Here is a 25133-nt window from a genome sequence, read left to right on the forward strand (position 1 = left end):
AAGTATTGTATGTGTATTGTGTTTGGTTTTTGGTGTCCTTGTTATAGGGTGAAGTGTGAAATGAGATGCTGTGTATGTGAGTGGGATCTGTTTGTAGGTGTGGTGGGTTAGCTGGTGGTTAGGTTTGTCTGTCTCTTGGTGGGTGATAACTGTGGGGTCTTTTTGGTTGCCCCCCCCCATTATTGGTCATATATTGAGTTCATTTTAATATCTTTAATAGATTAAAGGACAAAGAATTGAGTTGAATAACATAAATGGATTTTAAGCAAAGATGGATAGTGGCTAGCAGTGGAATCCAGTTTGACGCACGTTTCGTCCTATTTGGGACTTGTCAGATGGATGTACCTGCATCTCAGAGTTGATGTTCACTCTGGGACTCGAACCCAGTACCGTTCGCTTCAAGCGCACCACGTTATTCACTCGGCCACTGAATCCTGATAGCTACTTGCTTGTGCAATGGGATGAAGTTTAAATTCGCTTGGTATTGTTTGTTTGAATCTTCCCATTGATGTTTTAGGACTGCAACTGGTCAGTCTTCAATTGGCATATGTGCATACTGTGTGTATTGCCTCGATATAGCCTTAATTCATAGCTTTAATTATATGTCAGTTTACGATATTCATGCATACGGTAAACAAAAATGTTGTATCAATTCTTTTTTACTTCTTAAGGGTTCGATGAAACATTGCGAGGACAGTTTATATTCTCTTGATAATTTTTTTAAGAATAGCAATTGAATCTTTCGGAATTCAATAAAATGGTTACCACCTCGGACTGATCTTAACTGGACAACTATTAGAAACCAGGAATCACTGAGTTGTTATTTTAGTGTTATATGAAACTACTGCTACTAGGTTTACCAGTATTCTAGAATTTTCAGTAAAACCCAAGGACTTTTAAAATATTATAAAAACCCTATATTTTATGTACAAACGAACCTTGGAGTAAAGTGCTTCCCACATATTTTGTGCCTTTTCTCTCGTCTTCAAGTCGCTGTACAGTTCTAGTTCGGGGGTTACGAAACTAGCTTAGGATCCGAATATAACGTTCAATCAACAAGACGTATCACTTTGATAGTGTACATAAGCCAACCTACCGTGGGCGATGGAACCCATGACATTCAAGTCTGATGATGAAGCTTTACTCTTTAGACCATTGATGAGGAATACAGTACTGAGCGAAACGGCTGTCCAGTGGTTCCTAGTTTTCAATGGTCATCTAACTAAGATCGATCCTTGATGTAAACCATAAAAATTAAGCCATCCCCATAAATCTCTTATGCCCATTTATCAATAGTCATATTTAGAGTATTTTGAGAAATAGATACTTTGATTTGATATTCATTATTTTTCATTAATTTCATCGTTGACATGAAGGCAATTAAACGTCATCTTGAGGACTGGTTTTTAAAATAAAACACAACTTCATCAGTCAATTAGAGGTATTTCAACTAACAATATGTACATGATTAATGATAATAAGGATTATAATTTTTATAGAATGGATTGATTCAACTGCTAGTTAAATCCAAAATACATGTTTCGTTCTATTTATGCCTTGTCAATTGTATGTACTTGCATCTTCATGTTGATATTTATTCTGAAAGTCGGACTTCGTATTAAATACTTGTAAGCAAAGGCTATATTGTTTCAATTCACTCACCATTCAAGTCTTTACCTATCTTCCTTTCTTTTTTTCTCTCTCTCTCTCTCGAAATACATGTATATATGAACGTGTGAATAAATTGTTCAACTACTCATTCAATGAACATTTTTGGTTTAATAAACTAATTGTTATATACTTTTATTGTTTCATCAAATTTATCTTGGGGGGGGGAGGGCATGGTTAATGTGCTACAATATTGCATTTTTATGGTCAACTAAACAAAAAAAAAGAAACAATACTTTAATAGTACAAACGAGAGAAAAAAAATGAATGTAATAAAAATCACGAGACTATTTTTTATAAGAAACAAAAAAATGAACTTAGTCTTCCTTTAATTATAATTAAGATGAGAATGTTACTACCATTATTAATAAGAATAATAACAATATTAGTTGCTATAATTGTAGTTGTATCCAATTTACATCCATATCCAATTCTCTTTTCTTCTCTTCCATTGTGAATTGTAAAAAAAACATTCTCTGATCTGAACTACACTTGAAAAATACAAATATTGATCATATGATAAATAACATATTGGTCAATGGTTCCCCCCCCCATTTGGTTAGAAAAGTATATATTTTAATATGTTACTTGAAATGCATTTCTTTTGTGATGAAACATGGAACAACAAATTAACCTTAGTTACACTTTTGCTACAAATAAATATATACGATATTTTTATTGGTAGGTAATGTTTATGTTGCTAAGGTGGATTGTTTGATTTTTATTGGATGAAAGAGATTGTTTTGTTTAGTAAAACTCAAAAAAAAAAGGAAATTCATTTCTAGAATTTACATTACCTTTGTTTTCTTTTTAATGTTAATCCCATTAAAATTCATGTGTAACAGTCTCATTCACACACACACACACATCCAAACAAAGGCAACAATCAACAAACATGAAAAGGGAAGTTAAAATAGGAGTTAATGTATCTCGTATTGTTTATTTATTATTATTATTTATAAAATATGATTATAGGGTAAGAAAAAGAGAGGGAGGAAGGGAGGGAGAGAGAAAAAGACCAAAGCGATGGGATGGTTTGATAATAGTAATAATAATGATAATATGGTAGTATATATATTCTATCTTTAATAAAGTGTACACATTGTTACCTTTGGGCTGAACCAACTGACCATCTGATAATGATATGGATAGCTATATACTGGCTACTTTTTATAATAGTCGGTTTTTATGCCTTTTAAACACTTAAATTTGTAAGAAACTGCTCAAAATTGAATTATTCAAAGAAATTTTCACAATGACTGTTCTCATTTTCTCCTTTGTTACCTTTATAATTCGATTTTAAGTATTATGGGTCTAACTGATTCTGCGTTTGCTAATAATAATAATTAGTAAGAAATTCAGGTCAAATAAAGAAGTTGTGTATTTATGTATGATAAACGGATGAAAATGTAAAGTTCTCTCATAGAATCTTTAAGAAAAGATAAACTATGTTATGAGTTCAGCGAAAATGGTTATTGATTTCCAAATCAACATGTCAGATAAAAAGATTAGTTTACTGGGGCCCTATTTTTCTTTATATTTCGCTGACAGTTATGATTTGTTTCTTCTCTCAATCCTGGTTGTTAAGGTCGTGTTAAAGAAAAATTTCCAAGAAACCGTTTTCATGCATATCTTGTATTGTGAATGGCTAGAATTTCTTCAATTTACTGTATATCTTTATTGCCCCTAAATGCCTTGATACGGCTCGGAGTGGAGAGAGCCTACTCTCTCTTGAAATGCTTTCACATGGTCACGTCTATGCAACCACTACCACGGAAGTCCTAATCATTTCCTTCTCGTGGTAGGTGTGTTGTTCATGAAATTGAGGGGACGAAAAGCGAATATCCGACCTTTAGTCGGGTTGATGGATATGGAGGATCCACCTAGGGGAGTTGAAAAATCTTGATTCCAAACCAATGGTACACATGGGCCGCATGGCGTATGAACCTATTGTTGGTCACCGGTTACCATGGGACTGCATCTCCTAATGTTGCTTCATTGCCTTTAGGATTAAAAATGTAGGTTAATGGCTCGGGGTGTGGCCCTCTAAGAAGACCATCTTCTTTGATTTGGACAACCGGACAGGAGAATTCTAGAAGTTGGTCTCGAACCAAGCAAAGAATCAGTTAAGGCATTTGGTAACAGTGAAGACTTTCAGAAATCTTAACAATATCCTTCAACTATATACAAATGAAAATGATAATTTATGATAGTTAAGTTTATTCAAGCTTAAAATAAGATAGGGTTGTGGACTGAAGGTCCTGAATTCTAATCCAGCGAGCGAGCTCCTGGGTGTACACTGCTGAAAAGTCTCATACTAGGACGAAGTGACAGTCTAGTGCTTCCAGATTTTCAATGTTAGTCTAACATTGATCGATTCATGATCTCAATCATTAAGTAGAAGTTTCACATTGTCAATATAAAGTAATTTTTAAAGACTGAACATAGCTGAAACTATTTCATTTTGATAACATGATCATTTCTTCACATTAATCATTCTTTTTCAAAAAAATTTCTTTTTAGGTAATTAATTCATTTTTATACAAAAAAAATGTTGTGCAACCTACCATGTCGAATTGTTTTGATTGTTATGAACACTGTCAGCATGGTAAGTTTAATATAAGAATCTTTATTTCTATATGTAGGTGTTAATGTTCTCGTATATTATATATATATGCTCTTGCATACACTTCATTCAATAACATAGATACATTAAATTGATTCAAATCAAAGTGATACTGTAGTGTGGTCTACTTCTATCCATATAAGTAATATATGGCAATGGTCAGACATAGAATATATTTCGGCAGAAGACCGACGACGATAGAACTGAAATGAAGCGCAATCGGTAGGAAAATGTAAGAACAGTGGAATGAAAGTAGATGAACTGATATTTACAAAAAGAACAGTGAAGATTGAGACAATTGATTGTTATTTTGCAAATTAACTGTTTGCCGTATGATTATCAGAATTTAGTGAGATAGTCTGTAATTTGTGCTTAAATGCATTCGATTGTCCCCATCAGTATTCTGATCACTACAATACAAAGAACGATGAGTTGTAGTTTTCCGACTAATAAAGATTATGTAATACTTGATATTATACTGGCTTTGTTATGAAGATCTTTTTAAAAAAGAAATGAATCTCATGAACTATTCATAAGTTCACTATTTTTGACAATATAACATTAGCTAGTTCACTTATTTTGGCTACTATTACGGAATATTTGTAGAGTTATCACTGTGGAGAATAATGGTCGGATATATCTCGAAATGTTATAACAGAACAAAAACAGACTGAACTTATATTAAGTAACATAATAAACCTGTTTATTTGAAAATAGTGTAGATTGAAAGATAGTGATCAAAAGGAAAATGGGTGGAGGTTTTATCATTACGACTAATAGTTTTTTTTAAAACCATGGGATAACGTTACTTATGTATACAATGAAAATAAAAGGTCATTTGTGAACAGTAGACTATCTACAGCTATCTAATATCAAAAATGTAATCCATATGATATCGCCTTACCTGGAAAAAAAAACGAGAACCATAGCTGGGTAGTCGAAGCACTTGGCTTTCATTCATGCTATGTCTCATGTTATAATTTAAGCTTATCTAACTCGGTTTAAACCATCGGTTAGTAGTAGTATGATTAACTCTTACATAAATAATGCAGTTCATAGACAAGTACATGAAATTATATCAGGAATTCATTCACTGAACAAACTACTAAGTGGTAATATCTCATACTGTGAATCAGATGATTTATAAATGATTAATTCAAAACATTTATGAAATAGTTTTTAGTAACTATTCAATGAATGAAATTATTTCACAATGAAAACTTTCTTTTTAAGTAAAATAACGTTAAAAAAATCAGTAATACTAAGTTGCCAAGGCAACTAACTAGTTACCATTAACATAACCCTATAACTACAACTAACAACAAATGCGGGAGAAGACGACCAGTGTAGCAGTAGCCTCATCAGCAGTAAGTCTGAATATAAACTAAGGGAATTGCAAGACTCTCCGATACAAACAGCATGCACCAGTCGAATTACACTTGACGGAGAAGCTTTGGAGGATGTGAAAACCTTAACATATCTGGGCAGCATCATTGATGAACACGGTGGATCTGATGCAGATGTGAGGGCGAGGATCGGCAAAGCTAGAGCAGCATATTTACAACTGAAGAACATCTGGAACTCAAAACAACTGTCAACCAACACTAACATCAGAATTTTTGAATACAAATGTCAACAGAGTTCTACTGTATGTGGCGGAAACTTGGACAACTACGAAAGCCATCATCCAGAAGATACAGGTGTTTATTAACAGTTGTCTACGCAAAATACTTCGGATCCATTGGCCAGAAACTATTATTAACAATCTACTTTGGGAGAGAACAAACCAGATTTCAGTGGAGGAAGAAATCAGGAAGAGGTGCTGGAAGTGAATAGGACACACATTGAGTAAATCACCCAACTGCGTCATACACAAGGCAAGCTCTCACCTGGAATCCTGAATGCCAAAGAACACATTAGGCCGAAAAATCAAGACAGACATGAGAAGAATGAACAAAAATTGGATAGAACTAGAAAGGAAGGCTTAGGATAGAGTGGGTTGAAGAATGCTGGTTGGCGGCCTATGCTCCATTGGGAGTAACAAGCGTAAATAAGTAAGTAAGTAAGTATAACTACAACCAAATTAGCAAGTACTAATTAGACTAACGTCATATTTATCTTTTAGAACATTTTAATAATAATAAAGTCAATAATAGGGTATACATTTTGTTTTATTCATAATGGTAAATAATTTTTAATCTATTCAAAATCTTTGACCTTAAATTAACTTTTTCAATCATATTTATATCATAATTTTAATGTTCATTATTATTAAATGAAATACATGATCAATGTCTAATCAGGGTTTATAGTAAAATACAATACTGAGTAACCATTTATAATTTAGTTGTTGTTTAGCATAATCTTGTTGCTTTGTTATTGTTTTTCTTTTTGTATGTCTGTACACTAAATAATAAGTTTCATGAAGTAGAATCTATAGATATGGTTTTATGATTTCATTAAAATCATGAATCGATCTAAGTTAGATCATTATTGAAAACTTGGAAACATTAGATGACCATTTCGTCCTAGTATGAAACTCGGTAGTAATGTACGTCCATAACTCCAACTGCGGGACTTGAACCCAGGACCTTCAGCCTTGCACGCAAACACTTAACCTCCAGACCGTTAATCCAATGTCTAACGATGTTAATGTATAACCTCGATCAATTGACGATTATCACAAGACGATTATATAAGCAGAAGGGGTTTTGTGAAGATTTCAGTATTTTTCATAATTGAAATCATGAGTCAATTGAAACTAGACCACCATGGAAAACCTGGAAGCACTAGATAGCCGTTTCGTCCTATTGTGTGACTCTTCAGCAGTGCGCATCCACAACCCCGCCCCACGAGATTCGATCTCAGGACCTACCAGTCCTATATAAGCATTATATAAGTCTAACCTATTTCGAAAAAATGAGTCATTTTCATACGATTAATCCATACTGGTTTATCATGACTACTTTCTAGAGTGTTACTACTACTACAATAAGAAATATGAATTTTAAGGATTAAAAATGCGTTTTGCCAATCTTGTTCATAACCATTATGCCCTGCCATAGTGAATGATATCGGCTTGTGTAGAAGTAGGATTAAAGGAAGATAAAACAACGTATGATAAACATGGCATCAGTTTGTAAAGTCATTAGCTATTGGTCTCTTACACGTCTATGTAAATGTCGAATTCCTGCTTATGATCAACGGGACAATCAAAGTCTATAAATGGAAGTATTGAGAGATATCGTTCAAAATAAGCTACAATGAAACGTTTTTAGTGAGTGTTTATCGTTCCTTCCGAACTAAAGTCCTTGTGCTTATTTTTTATTTTTAAACAGGATTCAATTTATTGTTATCGATTCCACTTTCTAACTTCTCATGTTAATTACTTATTCCCTCATTATGCTAGTGTGAGAAGTAACCAATTAAACTGTTATACGGTTATGTCAAATTATAAACCTTCTATGACTAAATGATTATAAGGTTCATGAATATCTTTTGGTGAAAAAATCTATGAAATATAATCTTATTTGTACAAAATTATTGTTCTTTGTGTAATATGCGGACTATATTCAGACTGATTCATGGAAACTTTAGTTCTATTCATATTCAAAAATATTATTAGGTTCAGTATATAACAGATTATCCTGAAGAAGGGAAAGAAATAGCATCTAACTGTTCATAAACATTGTAAATATTTTGATAAGTATTCAAATACAAAACATTTGGAAGATTCGTATTTGTTTAATCCTGAGTAAATTACCTATATAGGCAAAGATGGATGGTGGTTAGCAGTGGAACCCTGGACGCGCGTTTTGTCCCGTTCGGGGCTCGTCAGATGGATGTACCTGTATCCCAGAGTTAATATTCACTCCGAGACTCGAACCCAATACCATTCGCTTTGAACGCCATCACGTTATTCACGCATCTCTTGGATTCCACAGCCAGCCCCATCCATCTTTGCTTATAATACTTGTGAATGAAGGCAATATCGAGGTAATCCTCACAGGATGCACATATGCCAGTAAGAGACTGATCAATTGCAATCGTAAGAACCAATGGAAAGATATAAACAAACAATATAAAATGAACTCAAATTACTTATACATTTAAAGGAAGATTGTTTTAGTCACTTCAATGAAAGGATTCGCTTACTTTTAAAGTTGTGTTCTATTGAGTTAAATAGTAATAAGTAAATAGAGTTTCGTATTAGAGTTCAAGACGGAGTCAAGATGAAACAAAAGAATGATATGTTACTATAATATTTAATATTTAAGTAAATTTGTGTTATTTTTGCATGCAAAATATTAATCAACTGTACTCACCAATCTTTTAATATAAAGATTGTAGGGCTGGTACTGCTCATACTTGGAGCCTTGATGGTTTGGGGTCAAAGTGTTATTCAATCCTTGTTGAATAATTTCATAACCAACCTAATTAATCAGTACATTAAAGGAACTGATAGTGGACAAATTAATGAAATGGTCACACGAATACTGACGTCTACTTGTAAGTAGCGTGTTATATTGTTGATAAAATTTCGCGTATTATTTTGTGTTTATTGCGTCAACAGTTTATTAAGTTAACCTGATGTGTTTCTAGTGATTCAGAGTAGCCATAGTCAAACACACTGAAGATAGGTGAGTAACTTTATTAACTCAAGAAGGTTATTAGAAAATGATTTACATATGAATGGAAATCGAATTGAAACCTTAAGATATTTTTGAAAAAATATTAAATTTTTATTAAACGATCTGCTGCCGAATTCAGTGGTTGCACATATTTGTACTGCTTGAGTAACTCAACCATATGCTTGGTAATTTTGTGATCAATCTAAGTGTAATCAATTGCATTTTTGTAATATACGGATTCTCCATGAAGAGTATATTAGTTCACTAAACTGAGCGAGCAAACAAATTCAGCAAAGCCTGTACAACTTTTAAAAACACGCACGCGGAGATTTAGAAGCATAATATTTTATTTCGTTGTGGAAGTGATGTTATCTGGTCGGGTTGTATGACCGATCGTACTCCTGAACTATTTAGTTAATTGGTTACAAAAGTATGACAATATGGGTGGTACAACTACAGTCACTGCTAGTTAACTGATTTATTTATTGTGAAATACAAAGATAGCAACTGTACTCACCTAATGTTAATGATTACGAGTTTACGAGCTCAATAATATATATCATCTGCCTCGTCCAGGGTTCGAATCTCAAATCCGATTCCCAATATTCCTTTAAACTACAATCATCTGTAAGTATTATTCATCGAAAACTGACCTTATTCGGGGCATATTAAAAACTAGGAAGAGTTGGATAACCGTTTCATCATAGTATGAAACGCTTCAACGCAGTCACGGCTATACCGGGGTTTATACGAAAAAACCTTTAGGTCTTGCAACACCCATTAACCTTCCTGACCATCATTTTACAATTTCAAATGTAATCGATTTGTGAAATATGGTCACAAACATCCATTATCATTAGTGATAACTAAATCATTCCTTACATATCTGAACTTCGTAATCATCGAATGTAAAACAATATAGTCTTTATTTATTTCAACGTTATATTGAAAGGGATCAGGTGAAAACATTAAGTTTAACTTAGAGACCTATGAAACTTACTTACTTACTTACTTTCGCCTGTTACTCCCAATGGAGCATAGGCCGCCGACCAGCTTTCTCCAACCCACTCTGTCCTGGGCCTTCTTTTCTAGTTCTTTCCAGTTCTTGTTCATTCTTCTCATGTCTGTCTCTATTTCTCGGCGTAATGTGTTCTTTGGTCTTCCTCTTCTCCTTCGACCTTCAGGATTCCATGTGAGGGCTTGTCTTGTGACACAATTGGGTGATTTCCTCAAAGTGTGCCCAATCCACTTCCAGCGCTTCTTCCTGATTTCTTCCTCCGCTGGAATCTGGTTTGTTGTCTCCCACAGTAACTTGTTGCTGATAGTGTCTGGCCATCGGATCCGAAGTATCTTGCGTAGACAGCTGTTAATAAACACTTGTATCTTCTGGATAATGGCTTTCGTAGTTCTCCACGTCTCTGCCCCATACAGAAGAACTGTCTTCACATTTGTATTGAAAATTCTAACCTTGGTGTTGGTTGACAATTGTTTTGAGCTCCAGATGTTTTTCAGCTGTAGGTATGCTGCTCTTGCTTTGCCGATCCGCGCCCTCACATCTGCATCTGATCCACCGTGTTCATCAATGATGCTGCCCAGATATGTAAAGATTTCCACATCCTCCAAACAGTGAGACCTATGAAAATCAACTGTTTATTTTTGTTTTATTTAAACACATAAATATTGGTACAAGGAAGCACCAGATAAATATGCGCCGCACAAATGTCATTCGATTTGTGTGAGGGCTGTGATACTGCCCAGGTGCCCAAACTGAAGCAGGTGGTCTTTCTTAGGGGGCCACACCCAGAGCCTTTGACCTAAAGGTCTGATCCACAAGGAAGTGGAGCATCGTGAGGAGATGTAGTCCCAAGGTAGTCGGTGACCAACGATTGATCCATGCGCCATTTGTTCCCTCAGCATACTGGAGTCCATGTGCACCATTGGTTTGGAATCAGGGTTTTCCAACTCCCCTAGGTGGACTTTCCATGTCCACCAACCCGATTAAAGCGCCGGACATTTACTTCTCGTTCTCTTAATTTCGTAAACAACACCGCGTTTGCGAGAAGTCAGTGATTAGGACTTCCGTGACAAAGGCTATATACGCATGGCCATGTGAGAGCATTTCAAGAAGGAGAGCGAACTCTCTTCACTCTAGGCCGTACCAGGGCATTTAGAGGCATGAAAATCAACTGAATTAAATACTATAACACCATATCAAAATAAAAATTTGATTTAACTCGATTAAAATTATTCAAAATGAAATACATGTCACATTATTTTTTCATATATTCTGTCTTTCATAGTAAACTTATTAGAATGTTACCCTTTTCTTTAAAAAAATCAATTTAAACCTTGTTAACGATTTATTGTTTGAAAAATCTATAAACGGAACTTAATTCTGATTGATTTTCCAATAAATTTTGTATTTTTTTATTTATTGACATAAATGATTTAAATTTCTATGAATTGATCTCGAGTTTTAATAAATAACTTATAGTGACTTAGCTTCGTTAATCAATCACCATTGATAATCGTTATTCTATAAATCTTAACGGTGTTTGAAATCAGAAGGCAATAAGAAGAGGTGACTACAGTTTATTAAACGACAGCACGGATAAAAAGCCACAAGCAGATTGATTGAATTTGAAGTAGAAAGACTAATGTGTGTGTACGAACAAATTCAGAGACAAATTTATAGTTAAATCGAATAAGGTGAAGCTAGGCAAGGTAAAGGCTATTAATAGGATTCGGGCACACGTATGTATGGAGAAGAGAATGATTCATAGAGCAATATTTAAGCTATCAACATTTAAGCTAGAGAGAGATATGTACGTAGCCTGTCATGTGATCAAGCGTAAACGTTTACACAGATATAATAATTATCATAAGAGTAAAAAGATATACGCAAATTGTTACTATTCGAACAACCTTGTCTATTCAGTTAATAAAATGACTTAACCAAAATTAACCATGATCGTAAATGATTCTAGGAGAGTTACTGTAATCTCTAAAAATGTTAAGCATAAATGTATCAGCCTTCATGTAAGGCGAATATTATCGATTTAAAATTACACTATAAATATCCATTTCAATTAAATTATTTATTCATATTCACTGACAAACAAATCTATACAGGCAAAGCGTATTACATATGTGATTACCTCATAGAGAGCATAGTAAGAAAGCAGCATAATTAGGTCTGTATATATTAATTGAATTACTAATTTCATCTTATAGATTAAAGAACTATTTAAAACCAGGATACTCTGGATATGTGTTTTATCTTATTACGGGAATATTTAGCAGTGATCATCCATAACTCTGCTACCGGTTGAAACCACGACCGCTGAACCTTGTGACGAGAGTTTGACTGATGATCTCAACTATTAAAATTACTATAATATCCACAAAAACCCATTCTGATATTAATCAACATATGCTTACTAGTTACTGACTTCAAGAGGTATTTCCTGAAGTTCTAGTGAGAAGCAGTGACCAGTGGAGTTCAACCTGGTCTGTTGTGAGATAGTAACTCACTGAAGACAATGGTGTAAGGTTTCTCGAACTCGTGGATTGGTTAAAGTTAGACATTAACACCGTTTGATGACGGCCGGCTCAGTGGTCTAGCGGTTAAGCGCTCGCACGTGAGGCTGATAGGTCCTGTGTTCGAATCTCGCGAGGTGGGATTGTGGATGCGCACTGCTGAGGAGTCCCACAATAGGGCGGAACGGCCATCCAATGCTTTCACGTTTTCCATGGCGGTCTCACTTCAATTGACTATTAAAAAAAACAACTTCATATTATCTAACCTCATCACCATTCAATCCATGATTTCATTTCAATACTCCAATTTCATGTGATCGTTTCATTTCTTCAACTTTCAACATTTAGAGTATAAATATTGTTTTTTTTCTTTTTGTTCCTGCACATACACTTTATTTGAATTTGTAGAAGGTCAGTACCAGCTCATCCTTATTCTCAAAATTTTTAGGTTATTTACGGCCGTTTATATTTTTTATTGTTCTGTTTTACAGCTCCAGTTGGTATGGCAGTTTTTATACTAGGTGCTGTTTGTACAGGTATCTCGTTGTTTGGTTATTGTGGAGCCTGTTGTAATATGAAGATATTACTTTATATAGTAAGTAGAAATAATAAGTTTCATAAACTTAAAGATGAAAATTAATTAATTTTTTTTACTTTAATTATGATTCGAAAAAAATTATTTTGTTGTCTAGAATGATCTTTGGCTGATAATTTAATGATAAATAAAAATACACTTGGTATTGTTTGTTTGTATCTTCCCATTGATGTTTAGGACTGCAACTGGTCAGTTTCTCCTAAACATCAATGGGAAGATTCAAACAAACAATACTAAGTGAATTTAAACTTCACCCCATTGCAAAAGCAAGTGGCTATCAGGACTCAGTAGTTGAGTGGATAACGCGATAGCGTTTGAAGGGAACGGTACTCGGTTCGAGTCTCAGAGTGAACATGAACTCTGAGATGCAGATACATCCATCTGATGAGTCCCAAATGGGACGAAAACGCGCGTCTTGGATTCCACTGCTAGCCATTATCCATAAATAAAAATGGTTACCTCCTACTTAAATTAGACAGTAAGAATGCTAGTAGTTTGTTGATATTTAGTTTTTTTCCAATTTTTTAATTAATTTACATCCGTTACAAAAATAGCCAAATCTCTTTTTAGATTTATATTTAGCAGTTTGAATATAATTGTTGATCATTATGATGACTAATTTAATGTAGGCCTTTCATTTGGTTACTATTTTTACTTGACTGACTGAATGAGAAAACAAAATACCTTGTGATACCTAAAAAGGAAGAGAATATAAAGTTAAGATGTAATCCAGATTTCTGTCATTTTATATTTTATACAGTTTATCATGTGTAATGAGTATGTATGGAGAATCGATGGAGAATGTTGGTGAGCGACCTATACTTCTGCATAAGTGGTAACAGGCGTAAGTAAGTTAGTAATGAGTATGTGGTTATCTTACCAATGAGAAACAAGCTGGTTTACTAAAAGCATCAAGAACAAACTTAGAGTAGGTTTTCTCATTGGTTCAAAGGGCTGGGGATATACTCCATGCTGTCAAATCATCTAAGTGTATCGCAGTCAGTAATTGCGGTTATGTTTTCACTTATTTAGTCACTCAATATTAGATATTTTGGAATAATTTCTGCTGGAGGTGTGACTTTTGGTAGGCTGTAATTTTTCTCCCACACTTGACACTTCCGTAGCATAATACAGTGGTATTTTCGTCGGAGAAAACTTTAGAGTTTTCATGTAAGACAGCAAAAACGACAGAAAACGTCACACACCCTCCATCATGAATAACAATCGTGCAAATAATACTTCCCACTTCATTTTAGTTGGTTGCCAGGTGCAAAGTCAGATTTGTGAATGAGAGTGGAGTTTATCCCCACCCATCTAATAATACACTTCCACATTACTTGAGGAAACATGGGACTTCTACACTTGGAGCAAATTGATTATTCTAGCCAAATTTATAATTTAAAAAATCGATAAAATTCACAGTAGTGATAACTGAGGAAAACCAAATACTTAACTGCTTCTTAACAAAATTGCTCTAACGTACTTTTAAAGATATATTCAACTGTATTATAAATATATAAAAGTACATATTAAGTCAAATTTAACTGTGTTAGAACTCCAAAGGATCTATTCGCTTTCTTTTAGGATTCTTTGGAATAAATTGCACTTTAACTCTCCAGATCTATATTCGTTGCATTATTAAGTCAATTCTACTAGATTGGCTACAACACTAAAACCTTGATCGATAAAATACAGTTATCACTTAAGACTAGATGGAAAGATACTCTTCGATAAATATCTAGTTCATTGAGTGAAACATGTAATGGGTTGATGTTACACTCATATATTCTTTTTTAAGAAAGAATCAACATAAAAACTTCCTTTTGGGTTTTGAGAGCGACAAAAAACAAGGGAAAGCTAGGCTAAAAAGTGTTTTCATTAAGCAAGTTATGGTTTATGTAAATAAAAAATTATGAATCAATTCACTGATTATTGAAATACAACCAAGTATTGTATGTATTTACTACAAACTGTAGGCTTTGATTTCCACCTACATTTGTTTCTAACATATTATACTGTTGCAAGAATTAAAATTCGTGAAATGAGGTTTGAACAAAAGACAGAATTCATGAACCACTAATTTTCTGAGTGATGAACTTATAGATTTTCCACTTTCTATATGTGAGAGAATACTCAGTGAACAGACCTGTCGAACTTCTATATGACTAGAAACGAGATTAGCTGGACTAGGAAACTTTAAAACAAGTAGAAAGTTTTTTTTATTTTTATGGTTGAAAATAATAATTTATAAAAAAAGTTGAATTCACGAGTCAATCTATGTTAGACCACCACTGAAAACCTAGAAGCAATGGATGGCCATTTCGTTCTAGTACTGGACTCCTCAGCACTGCGCATCCCGGGACATTGGTCTAGAGATGAAGGTCTCGGGTTCGAGTCCCGCGTGTGGAGGTGCGCACACTAAGACGAAACGGCCGTCCAGTGCTTCCAGGTTTTCAATCGTCGTCCACTTTAGATCAACTAGTGAATTCAACTTTGAAAGTACTACAATCTCCGCAAATCCTGAAAACTGATTATGAAGAAAGTAGATAACAATGATTACGGTCTCATGTTTTTTAAATGTCTCGTAAATTTTGACTTGATATGTATAGGTAACTCTCAGTCATTCATAAATAATTGTACACAATAATTAGCGCAATTAATATATTAAAATAAATTTAAGATCTTCAATGCACTACATTACTTAATGACCCAATACTAATCAATGCAAATAGCTAATAATTTAAAATATTAGGTATTAGCCATAAACTACTGAATTTTTCATTTAAGTAATACCTCGTGTTTTATTTCTTTTGTTGTATAATTACCATTCACGTTATCTCTAAGACAATTTACCATTTGTTTCATATTTATTTCCATCCAGTACGCAATTTTAGTAGGAGCATTGGCACTTGCTTTCCTGATCACATTCAGTGTGTACTTCTCTCGTAAAGATGAGGTAAGTTCTACTACGTTTCTAAACGGAATCATTAAATGTTATTGATTGCTCAATTTGAACAAATGGGACGAGAAAAAAGGGAACGAGTATTGGAAGTGTTTTGATTTAAATTTAAAGCTTGCTAAATACTTATATCAGTCATTAACTGAATAAGCTGAATGCATATTTATATGGGAGATTTGTGAAGATTATAGTACTTCCACAGTTGAAATCGCTAGTCAGTCTAAGGTCGACCATCATTGAAGTCTAAAAGCAATGGACGTCCATTTCGTCCCAGTATAGGTCTTCAATGTTAACCATAACACAAGAAAGATAATTACTAAGTAACATGTAATAATATAGGTTTAAGAGTTTTGAATAACTATGCTTTCTCTTATACAAACTAAATTGTTAAGAGATATTGCTAATTATTCAAACAATTCTCTAAATGAAGAAAAAGTAGAAAGTCCCCATAATACTGTAAAAGAAATACTATCGTTAACAAATACTCAAGAAAATTTGCGACAACTCATTTATGTTATTCTCTAACCTGAATGTTCAAATACCCATACTTCAAGACATTCAGGATTATCAGTAACCCATAGTTACTGTAGGTCCTGGGTTCGAATCTCGCGAGTCGGGATCGTGGATGCGCACTGCTGAGGAGTCCCACAATAGGACGAAACGGCCGTCCAGTGCTTCCAGGTTTTCCATGGTGGTCTAGCTTCAATTGACTCATGGTTTCAACCTTGAAAAATCAGTTTTCTAATTTCATTGAAGATTCAAGTGTAGTACAGTATAAGAGTTTGATTGCTGGGGAGTCTGTGTAGTGTGTGTTCAGTGCACCGAACATAATATAGACTTTCTAACAATTTCTTATCCGATAATTAAAATAACCCATAGTGTCACTGAATAACAAAAAGAGAATCCAGAGAAAAAAATTTTCTTCTCGATGAAATCATTTACTGAAGCTGTACATTCGTACCCATGGTTTTATGGAAAATATATGTCTAAAGGAGGCTAGAAAAGAGTGCATAATAAATTGATTCAAGAATAAATAACAAATGAGGTTACATACTAATCAAGGGGTAAGGAAGAAAATAATTTATGGGTCAGATAATAGTCCAATTGACAGATATAAAGAAAAGCGACAAACACAAAGGTCATAATAATAGACTAAATAATAATCAAGGCAACTTGTATAAGGTAATAATAATAACTGATTAGAGTTAAAAATGCAAAACAATAATAATAATAAATTGATAATAATCAAATAAAAGTGCAGAAAACAAAACAACAACAATAACAACCAGAAACACACCCATTAATGGAATTAGGGCCAAGGAGGAGTGAGAGGTTGGACAAATCGTTCAGGCTTGAGTTCGTGGATTGCCAATGTCTCAGCAGTGCATAAAATATTGATTCGACCCCCCCCTTCGATCCGGTTCCTTTGACTCTGTAGATTACTGTAAAAGAGGAGTCTTTTGGAGCGATGTGTCCACAGTTAATTAAATGCTCCTATATCGAACTGGTAATTTTTTACATTTTCCTTTTAAGAGCCAAGCCGGATAGTGTTCCGAGATGCGTTTGGAAAGTGATCGCATTGTGCGTCCTATGTAACGTGCCCCACGTGAGCAAGTAAATTTATAGATACACATTGATTGGCCCAGAATGGTAGGCCGGCTATAGAAAACAATTCGAAGCTTAGCTGCGTAGAAAGTTTTATTCAACGATTTTGAAATCCGTTTATTCAGGATTTCCGCAGCCATGTCTCCTATAAGTTCCATATTCATAAATAAAGTTTTCTTCTACACTGTCAAAGCTTTTTCCTGGTGAAGTCTAGGTGTTAAGTTGCTATCGACGAACCTAAGTGGATATCCATTTTTGATGAGGGTCTGTCGAAGATGAAATAGTTCTTCATCTATTGTGTCATTGGAACAGATTCGCTTGATCCTAGAGGATAAAGAGTGAATTAAGTTCTTTTTTCGACTCAGTGGGACCCAACTATAGAAATTCGTATATTGTCCATTCCAAGTGGGTTTTCTATATATAGATCTCTGCAAATAACCATCAGGCATTCTTTTTAAATGGACATCAAAAAAATTAAATTCATGGTTCGCTTCTGCTTCTAAGGTAAATTGTATTGACGGGTGACAATTATTGAAAATATTTAAGATTTCATTTAGGTCCATGTCTTCTTCACAAATAATGAAAATATCATCCATATATCTCTTATATAAATGAAATCTCTAAATTATTGGTCGAAGTACAGAATTTTCTAGATTGGCTATGAAACAATCAGCCAGGAAAGGACCCAATGGAGAGCCCATTGCAACTCCATCTGTTTGCCTATAGAAAACATCATTAAATTTAAATTGCACATTCAGCGTACATCGTAGAAGTAGTTCTTTAAGATACTGTTTTGGGATACACATATCAAGATTATTATTTTCAATATAGTCACATAAAAAACAAATAGTTTCTGTGAGAGGAACATTTGTAAAAAGAGAAGTGATATCTAATGAGAACATTTTCTTACCAATTACGTTGATATTTCTAATTCAATCGACGAATTCAAAAGAATCAAGAGAATTGTATTTATTGATATGATTTTTAACAGGTTGTAAATTGTCAACTAACCATTTAGCGATCAAGTGATAAGGAGAGTTGTTCATATTATATTTTCTTCCTTACCCCTTGATTAGTATGTAACCTCACTTGTTATTTATTCTCGAATCAATTTATAATGCTTTTTTCCTAGCCTCCTATAAACATATATTTTCCATAAAGCCATATGTACAGCTTCAGTAAATGATTTCATCGAGAAGAAAATTTTCTTCGCTGAATTCTCTTTTTCTTATTCAATTTCTTATCATTAGACCATATACACCTGAGCAAATCTGTTCTTTGCATAGTTGAAAGCATTAGTCAGTTGAAGCTACACCACCAAGGGAAACCTGGAAGTACTGGACGGCCATTTCGTCCTATTGCGGGACTCCTCAGCAGTGTGCATCCACGATCTCGCCTCTCGAGATTCATGCGAGACTCATGCTTTCAACTAGGCATATACTGAAATCTCGACAAAAACCCCTTCTGAATAAAATCTGTTCTTGTCGGAACAGCTGAAAAACCTGTTAAATAAATGTGCTAACCATTTTGTACTTATTCAGTTGATAATTATTTGTGTACATTTTTTAATGTATGTGCACATGTTTGTGTGTGTTTGTTTATCTTATTCACTGTTTATTTGGACCCTATAAACTAAATTAATAGTTCATGCATTGATTTGATCACCAAATTAATCCATATGCCAAAACAGTTGATCCATACTCCAGTTCACTCATCCTAATGACTGATCAATAGATCCACAACATATACAATTAATACTTCCACCATAACCACCATCAAAAATGCATAGGTATTAATAAATAATTGTTTACGAAAAGTACTCCAGATCCGTTGGCTAGATACCATCGGTAATAACCTATTAAAACAGAAAATACCAGCTTCCAACCGAATAGGAAATTAGAAGATGCTGGAGGTGAACAAGACACACATTGTGGAAATCATCAAAATGCATCACAATGCAATTGCAAACATGGAATTCTCAAGGAAAAAGGAAAAGCGATAGACCAAAGAATACATAGTTTCAGGAATTGTAGGCAAATATCAAACTAGTGAAAAGGACTTGGTGAAAACTGAAAAGGAGAAGTCATGACATAGTTAGGAACTGAAACGACTAGGATCAAAACAGCACAAAACCTATGTAAACATCACCAGTGTTTAAAACATTCATAAATTCACAGGTTTGTTTATCTGATGCAAGATGAGATCAAACTAAGTTTTTAACGAAATAAATATGGGCGAATTTATTCAATAAAACTTTAACTATTGTTTTAACAATTTCTAACATCTAGATTGGAAACAGAGCAATTGACCTATTCGAGACAAGTGTCAAGAATTATCAATCAATGGCAGCAAATACAATTGACAGCTTAGTGGTTGGCTTAATCTCACCTCCAGTAAGCAGGTGTAATTTATGTTTTGTTATTTTGTCTGAGTAATGATCGTGGTATAATTGATATATGAAATATCAGTGCAATTCTCTCTAAATGCAAGTATGCCGATAGGGAATGACAAATTCCATTATGTAATATCAATAATAAAAAAACTAAAGCCCAAACGTATAACTTCATATCTACTGAACATATTAGTGGTTGTCTGGACTCATTAGCTGAAATAACACGTTGGCATTCAATACTTGATTAGAGTCTAATTGTGAACATTCACACCGAGATGCAGGTACATCCATTTGATGAGTCTCAGACAGGACGAAACGTACGTTTTAGTTCTACTTCTAGTCATAGACTAGATGTACATATTTCTGGTGACTGTGGACACCTTGGAAAAAAAGTATTTCTAACAAGGCATAATCGATTGACCTCAAACTCATTCAAGTACATTTAGAAATAATTTTTAATGTCCATCATTTTTGTGAACAAAACGAAATAACTTTTAATTAGCATTGCTAACTTCAGCTTAAAATAATTTTCCCGTATGTTTTATACTTGTTGTTCATCCGAGTATAAAATTCCACTCACAGTTGTTGCTTGATATTGTGTAACTAGTGACGTACATACAAATTATGCTCCTTATTCTACATCAACAGCTTGGTTAGAATTACCTTTTATCAATGTTAGTATTTCCATTGAAGCTCAAATCACTTTACAAATGAGAGAGCTAGTCATTTTAGTTTCAAAAATCAATTATGGAAAAATAAAACTTGTTATAACAAGAAGTAACATTTGACTGTCGTAAATATTTAGAAAACTGTTTGAACTGACAGATATTGTATCTACATTTAAGTATCAAGACCAATATAGATATGAGGTCCATCCACGTACCAAGTGTTGAACAGAGAAGAATGTGATTTATTGATTACTACTCCCTAGTTATTGTCCAAAATGAAAGCAAGTAATTATTTTAATATCAATGAAACTAGCTTTTCTTTTCTTTTCAATTATCTAACGACTAAGTTTTATTGATGTACAAAGGTCCTTACTTAGCAATCCTGGACACGAACTGCCATCTTTGACCACATGTTACATCTAAGACCCTGATTACCCTAATTAAATTCAACTACGTAATAATAGGTAAATGCATATTCCTAACATTACATCAGGGCTATGAATACTACCTGGCTGATGAGACAGAAAGTGAATAAAGTGAGATTCGAATCTTTAACTTAGTTACTGCCTGGTAACTGTTATACTCGTTAAGTCATTACAGTCTTTACAATTATATATATAACCCAGAAGAAAATACTTGATCATTATACTGATCTTCAGATGAAATAGGCTTAATCAAGTATTTTACAAGCTGAATCGTACAGTTTCATGGTGTGATCCAACCACACGAGTACTGAAAACCTTAATGGATCTTTAATCCTAAAATGTTTACAGGGATTCAGTGTAAAGAATTTATAAATTTACTTATACTCAGTGTTCTACAAATAAAGGATAGATCACTATGTGTTTATTTATACGATAATCCTGTTTAACCTTTCATCAATACACTTTTTTTCTTTTTATAGCTTCAATGTTGTGGTGTGAATAATGGAGATGACTTTACAACTTCACCTAATTTCTGGAGAAATGACACTTACGGTGGTAAAACATATAATAGTAAGCATCCCTCCTATTTACTTTTATGCCTTTTTTACTCTGAGTTGAAATGTGGCTTGAAGTGCGATCCAGGGTCAACAGACTAACTAACTTACTATCACTGTATGCATATTTTGACAATAGGAAGTTGGGGCTAGTCAACGAGAAACTCTGTACCTAGATCTTTTGCTGGCTGTCACCTTTTGGTAGGCCATATATTCAATTAAATGAATACTTACTATGCTATATACTCAGAGAACACCAATTAAGAAGGGGAAATAACTGTTGAACTTTAGATTGATAAAATTGATATCAAGTATTTTGTTTCCACAAGTCGTTGTAAGTCTAGATCATTAAGACCTCTAAAAAATGTATTGTTTTTGAATGTATTAATAAATAATTAGGTAACAATTTAATTGGCCTCCAGCCATTCGTCCACTATTTTCCAATAACCTGACTTGGGATTGACACAAACAGCTACCTCCAACTACAAGAGGGTTCAAGAGGAAGAAATTTAACTTAAATAGGATGAAAGCAACAGGGCCTGAGGAGTCAATTCTATATCTCTTTAGGAATGATGATTCATTTGTATTAATTAATTTTACTACGATACTGAGTGAACGTTGAGAACTGGATGTAACTCCATCTGACTAATTTGTCGTAGGAGTAAACCCACTTGTAAAGACTGTGTACTCAGTCACGAATTTCCCAGTCAGAGCTTATGACGAAATTTCATCAGAAACGTCACTCTCAAATGATGTTCTTCAGGATTGTCGACTGTTTTTCTTTTAAATAATTTTGTCACAGATATCTTCCTATAGACTACACTTTCTTCATCTAAACTTTTAGTAATTGATCTCCGACGAGGAGCTTCTCGTATTGACTACACTACTGAAAGATATGTCTGATTAATTAAAGGATTCATATTTCTTCTTTTATGACATACAACGATATAGGCATTAGGTGTAAACAATATCAATAAAATGAAGGTATATGTAGCTAGAGGCGCTCAAATAAAACAAATCGTTTGTCTATGTAATGCCAAAAAATATATTTGTTTGATTAGAATATTACATAATATTGTAAATAAAAATGGTGTGTACTGGTGTTTCACAGTCATATCAATGACAATAGTTTTCCATGTAGGTGCTTATTATGACCTTTCTTCTCTCATGACTATTTTATTGATCCATAGTAGATATTTTTATGAAATGTTGTCAGTAGTAACCCTTTTGTAGCAATTATTTTCGGTGTATCGTTATGTTTTTATCAGAAGGGGTGTTTTGTGGAGATTTCAGTAATTTTATAGTTGAAATCATGAGTCATTCAAAGCTAGACCACCATTGAAAACCTGGAAGCACTGGATATCCGTTTCGTCCTATTGTGGGACTCCTCGAAAGTGTGCATCCACGATCCCGCCTCGCGGGATTCGAACCCAGGACCTAAAAGTCTCGCGCGTGAGCCCTTTACCTCTAGACCACTGAGCGGGCATCCAACGGTGTTAATGTCTAATTTCAACGAATCCACGAATTAAAACAACCTTTCACCGTTGTATTCAGTGAGCTAGTATCTTACAACAGACCTGGTCGAACTCCACTGGTCATTGCTTCTCACTAGAACTCCAGGAAATATCTGTTGAAGTCAGTCACTAGTGAGCATATGATTATTATCAGAAAGGGTTTTTTGTGGATATTTCAGTAATTTTATAGTTGAAATCATGAGTCAATTAAAGCTAGACCATCATGGAAAACCTGGAAGCACTGAATGACCATTTCGTCCTATGTTTTTTTTCTGATAAAATTTCATCATTTAAGGTTACAAAAACTATCAAAGTTTACTAATAAATATATTTTTGTTATGTCCTAATAAGTAGAAAAATTTTATTCCCAACATTTCACCACTTAGTGTAAGCCTCTTCCTGAGAGAATTTGCAGTACTTAGTATAATGATTGATTTCAGGTATTTAGCATTTTACTCAAATGAACCTGTACAAAAGTACTCTAGAATATTCAGATTCCATGATAAATATGATACTATTCAATTACATAATTAAAATCTATCTATCCCCAGCCAACATTATCCTATGACGAAACTTATCATCAAAATTGAATATTCAACTCAAAATAGGGATTTTTATAATACTGAATGAATGTATATCATTAATCTGGAAGTTATATATCTTAGTTTATAATATCATCATCTGCAAAGAATAAAACTATTGTTTTATCAATCATAAATTGTATACCCTTCTTTATTTACTTTCATTAAAACATATAGATATTGCATATCCTGTAGTATGTTGCAAATTGAATCAAAATTATGCAATTATTGATTCTACATGTCCAGATCAATTTAATGAAAATAACAGTAATTATAAAACTGGTTGTAGAGGTCCATTAAAAGAACTTTTCCTTAAATATATGGACTTTGTAGCTTATGGATTAATTGCAGCATTTGTTATATTGGTAAGTATTATTGCTTTTATAAAAATTTATTTCGAGTTACTTTTTTTCGTCTTTAATTAATCATGGATGTTATGGTATAGTGATTAAGAACATCGGTGGGGACATTCGAATATATTCAGGAACAACATTACATAATATTTCAGTAAAATATGAGAACCATATAGTAAATAGTTAATTTGTAAACTATTAATCAATTATAAGCAAAGATGGATAGTGGCTAGCAGTGGAATCCAGGACTCACATTTTGTCCTATTTGGGACTCCTCAGCTGGATGTACCAACATCTCAGAGTTGATATTCACTCTGGGACTTGAACCCAGTCCCTTGTCCGCCTAGCCCTTCCAATTGAGTCCAGAACACCAATTGCGGCTTCTGCTATGTGAATCATTTGTTTCAAGTATACTCTGTTTATATACCAGACAGACAGACCGCATCACACCATAAAATAGAAAATAATATTTGTACAAGATCAAGTCAAAAAGTGGCTGTGAACGTGGGAGACAATAATCAATAAACCGAATATGATTTAGAGACAGTAAATCGTATAATAATAATCACTAGGTCAAAATGAAGCTTATAATAAGATGATTATGTATAGAATAAATCTAATCACTGAATAGTTATACAATAAGAATATATATAGAATAATCGTCCATTAATAGATCCTGGAAGTTACCTGTACTTATATCTTCACTAGGATATAACAATAACCATTATCGTTTTCCATCTACTTTGAAGATGCATTATCTTTAGAAACTTCATTGATAAACTCTGTAATTTACAAAGTATTTTAAGGTATAAATGGAAGTCGACATTACTGAGAATTACTTCATGTTGATATGAAATGTTATAGGTTGTAGATGAACACTTGCATTCATTAATTAATTATATCAGAAGGGGTTGTTGTGGATATTATAGTAATTTCAATAGTTGAGATCATGAGTCAATTGAAGCTAGAACACCATCGAAAACCTGGAAGCTTCGGACGACCGTTTCGTCCTATTGTGAGAA

At 33.7% G+C, this 25133-nt stretch overlaps 1 protein-coding gene across 1 annotated transcript in view; it reads left to right on the top strand.

Moving 5' to 3' along the window:
- The window catches only part of Smp_140000 (putative tetraspanin-CD63 receptor), a 34942-nt gene that overhangs the window by 8621 nt on the left and 1188 nt on the right, over positions 1-25133 (top strand). The window contains exons 2-8 of the mRNA XM_018798691.1: positions 4192-4276; positions 8638-8803; positions 12957-13060; positions 15942-16016; positions 19913-20017; positions 21589-21679; positions 23936-24123. Of these exons, the coding sequence (XP_018653608.1) occupies positions 4220-4276; positions 8638-8803; positions 12957-13060; positions 15942-16016; positions 19913-20017; positions 21589-21679; positions 23936-24123 (786 nt within the window). The 5' untranslated portion in view covers positions 4192-4219. The remainder of the gene's footprint in view (positions 1-4191; positions 4277-8637; positions 8804-12956; positions 13061-15941; positions 16017-19912; positions 20018-21588; positions 21680-23935; positions 24124-25133) is intronic.

The sequence above is a fragment of the Schistosoma mansoni genome, chromosome 7, assembly GCF_000237925.1.
Source record: "Schistosoma mansoni strain Puerto Rico chromosome 7, complete genome".
Lineage (NCBI taxonomy): Eukaryota > Metazoa > Platyhelminthes > Trematoda > Strigeidida > Schistosomatidae > Schistosoma > Schistosoma mansoni.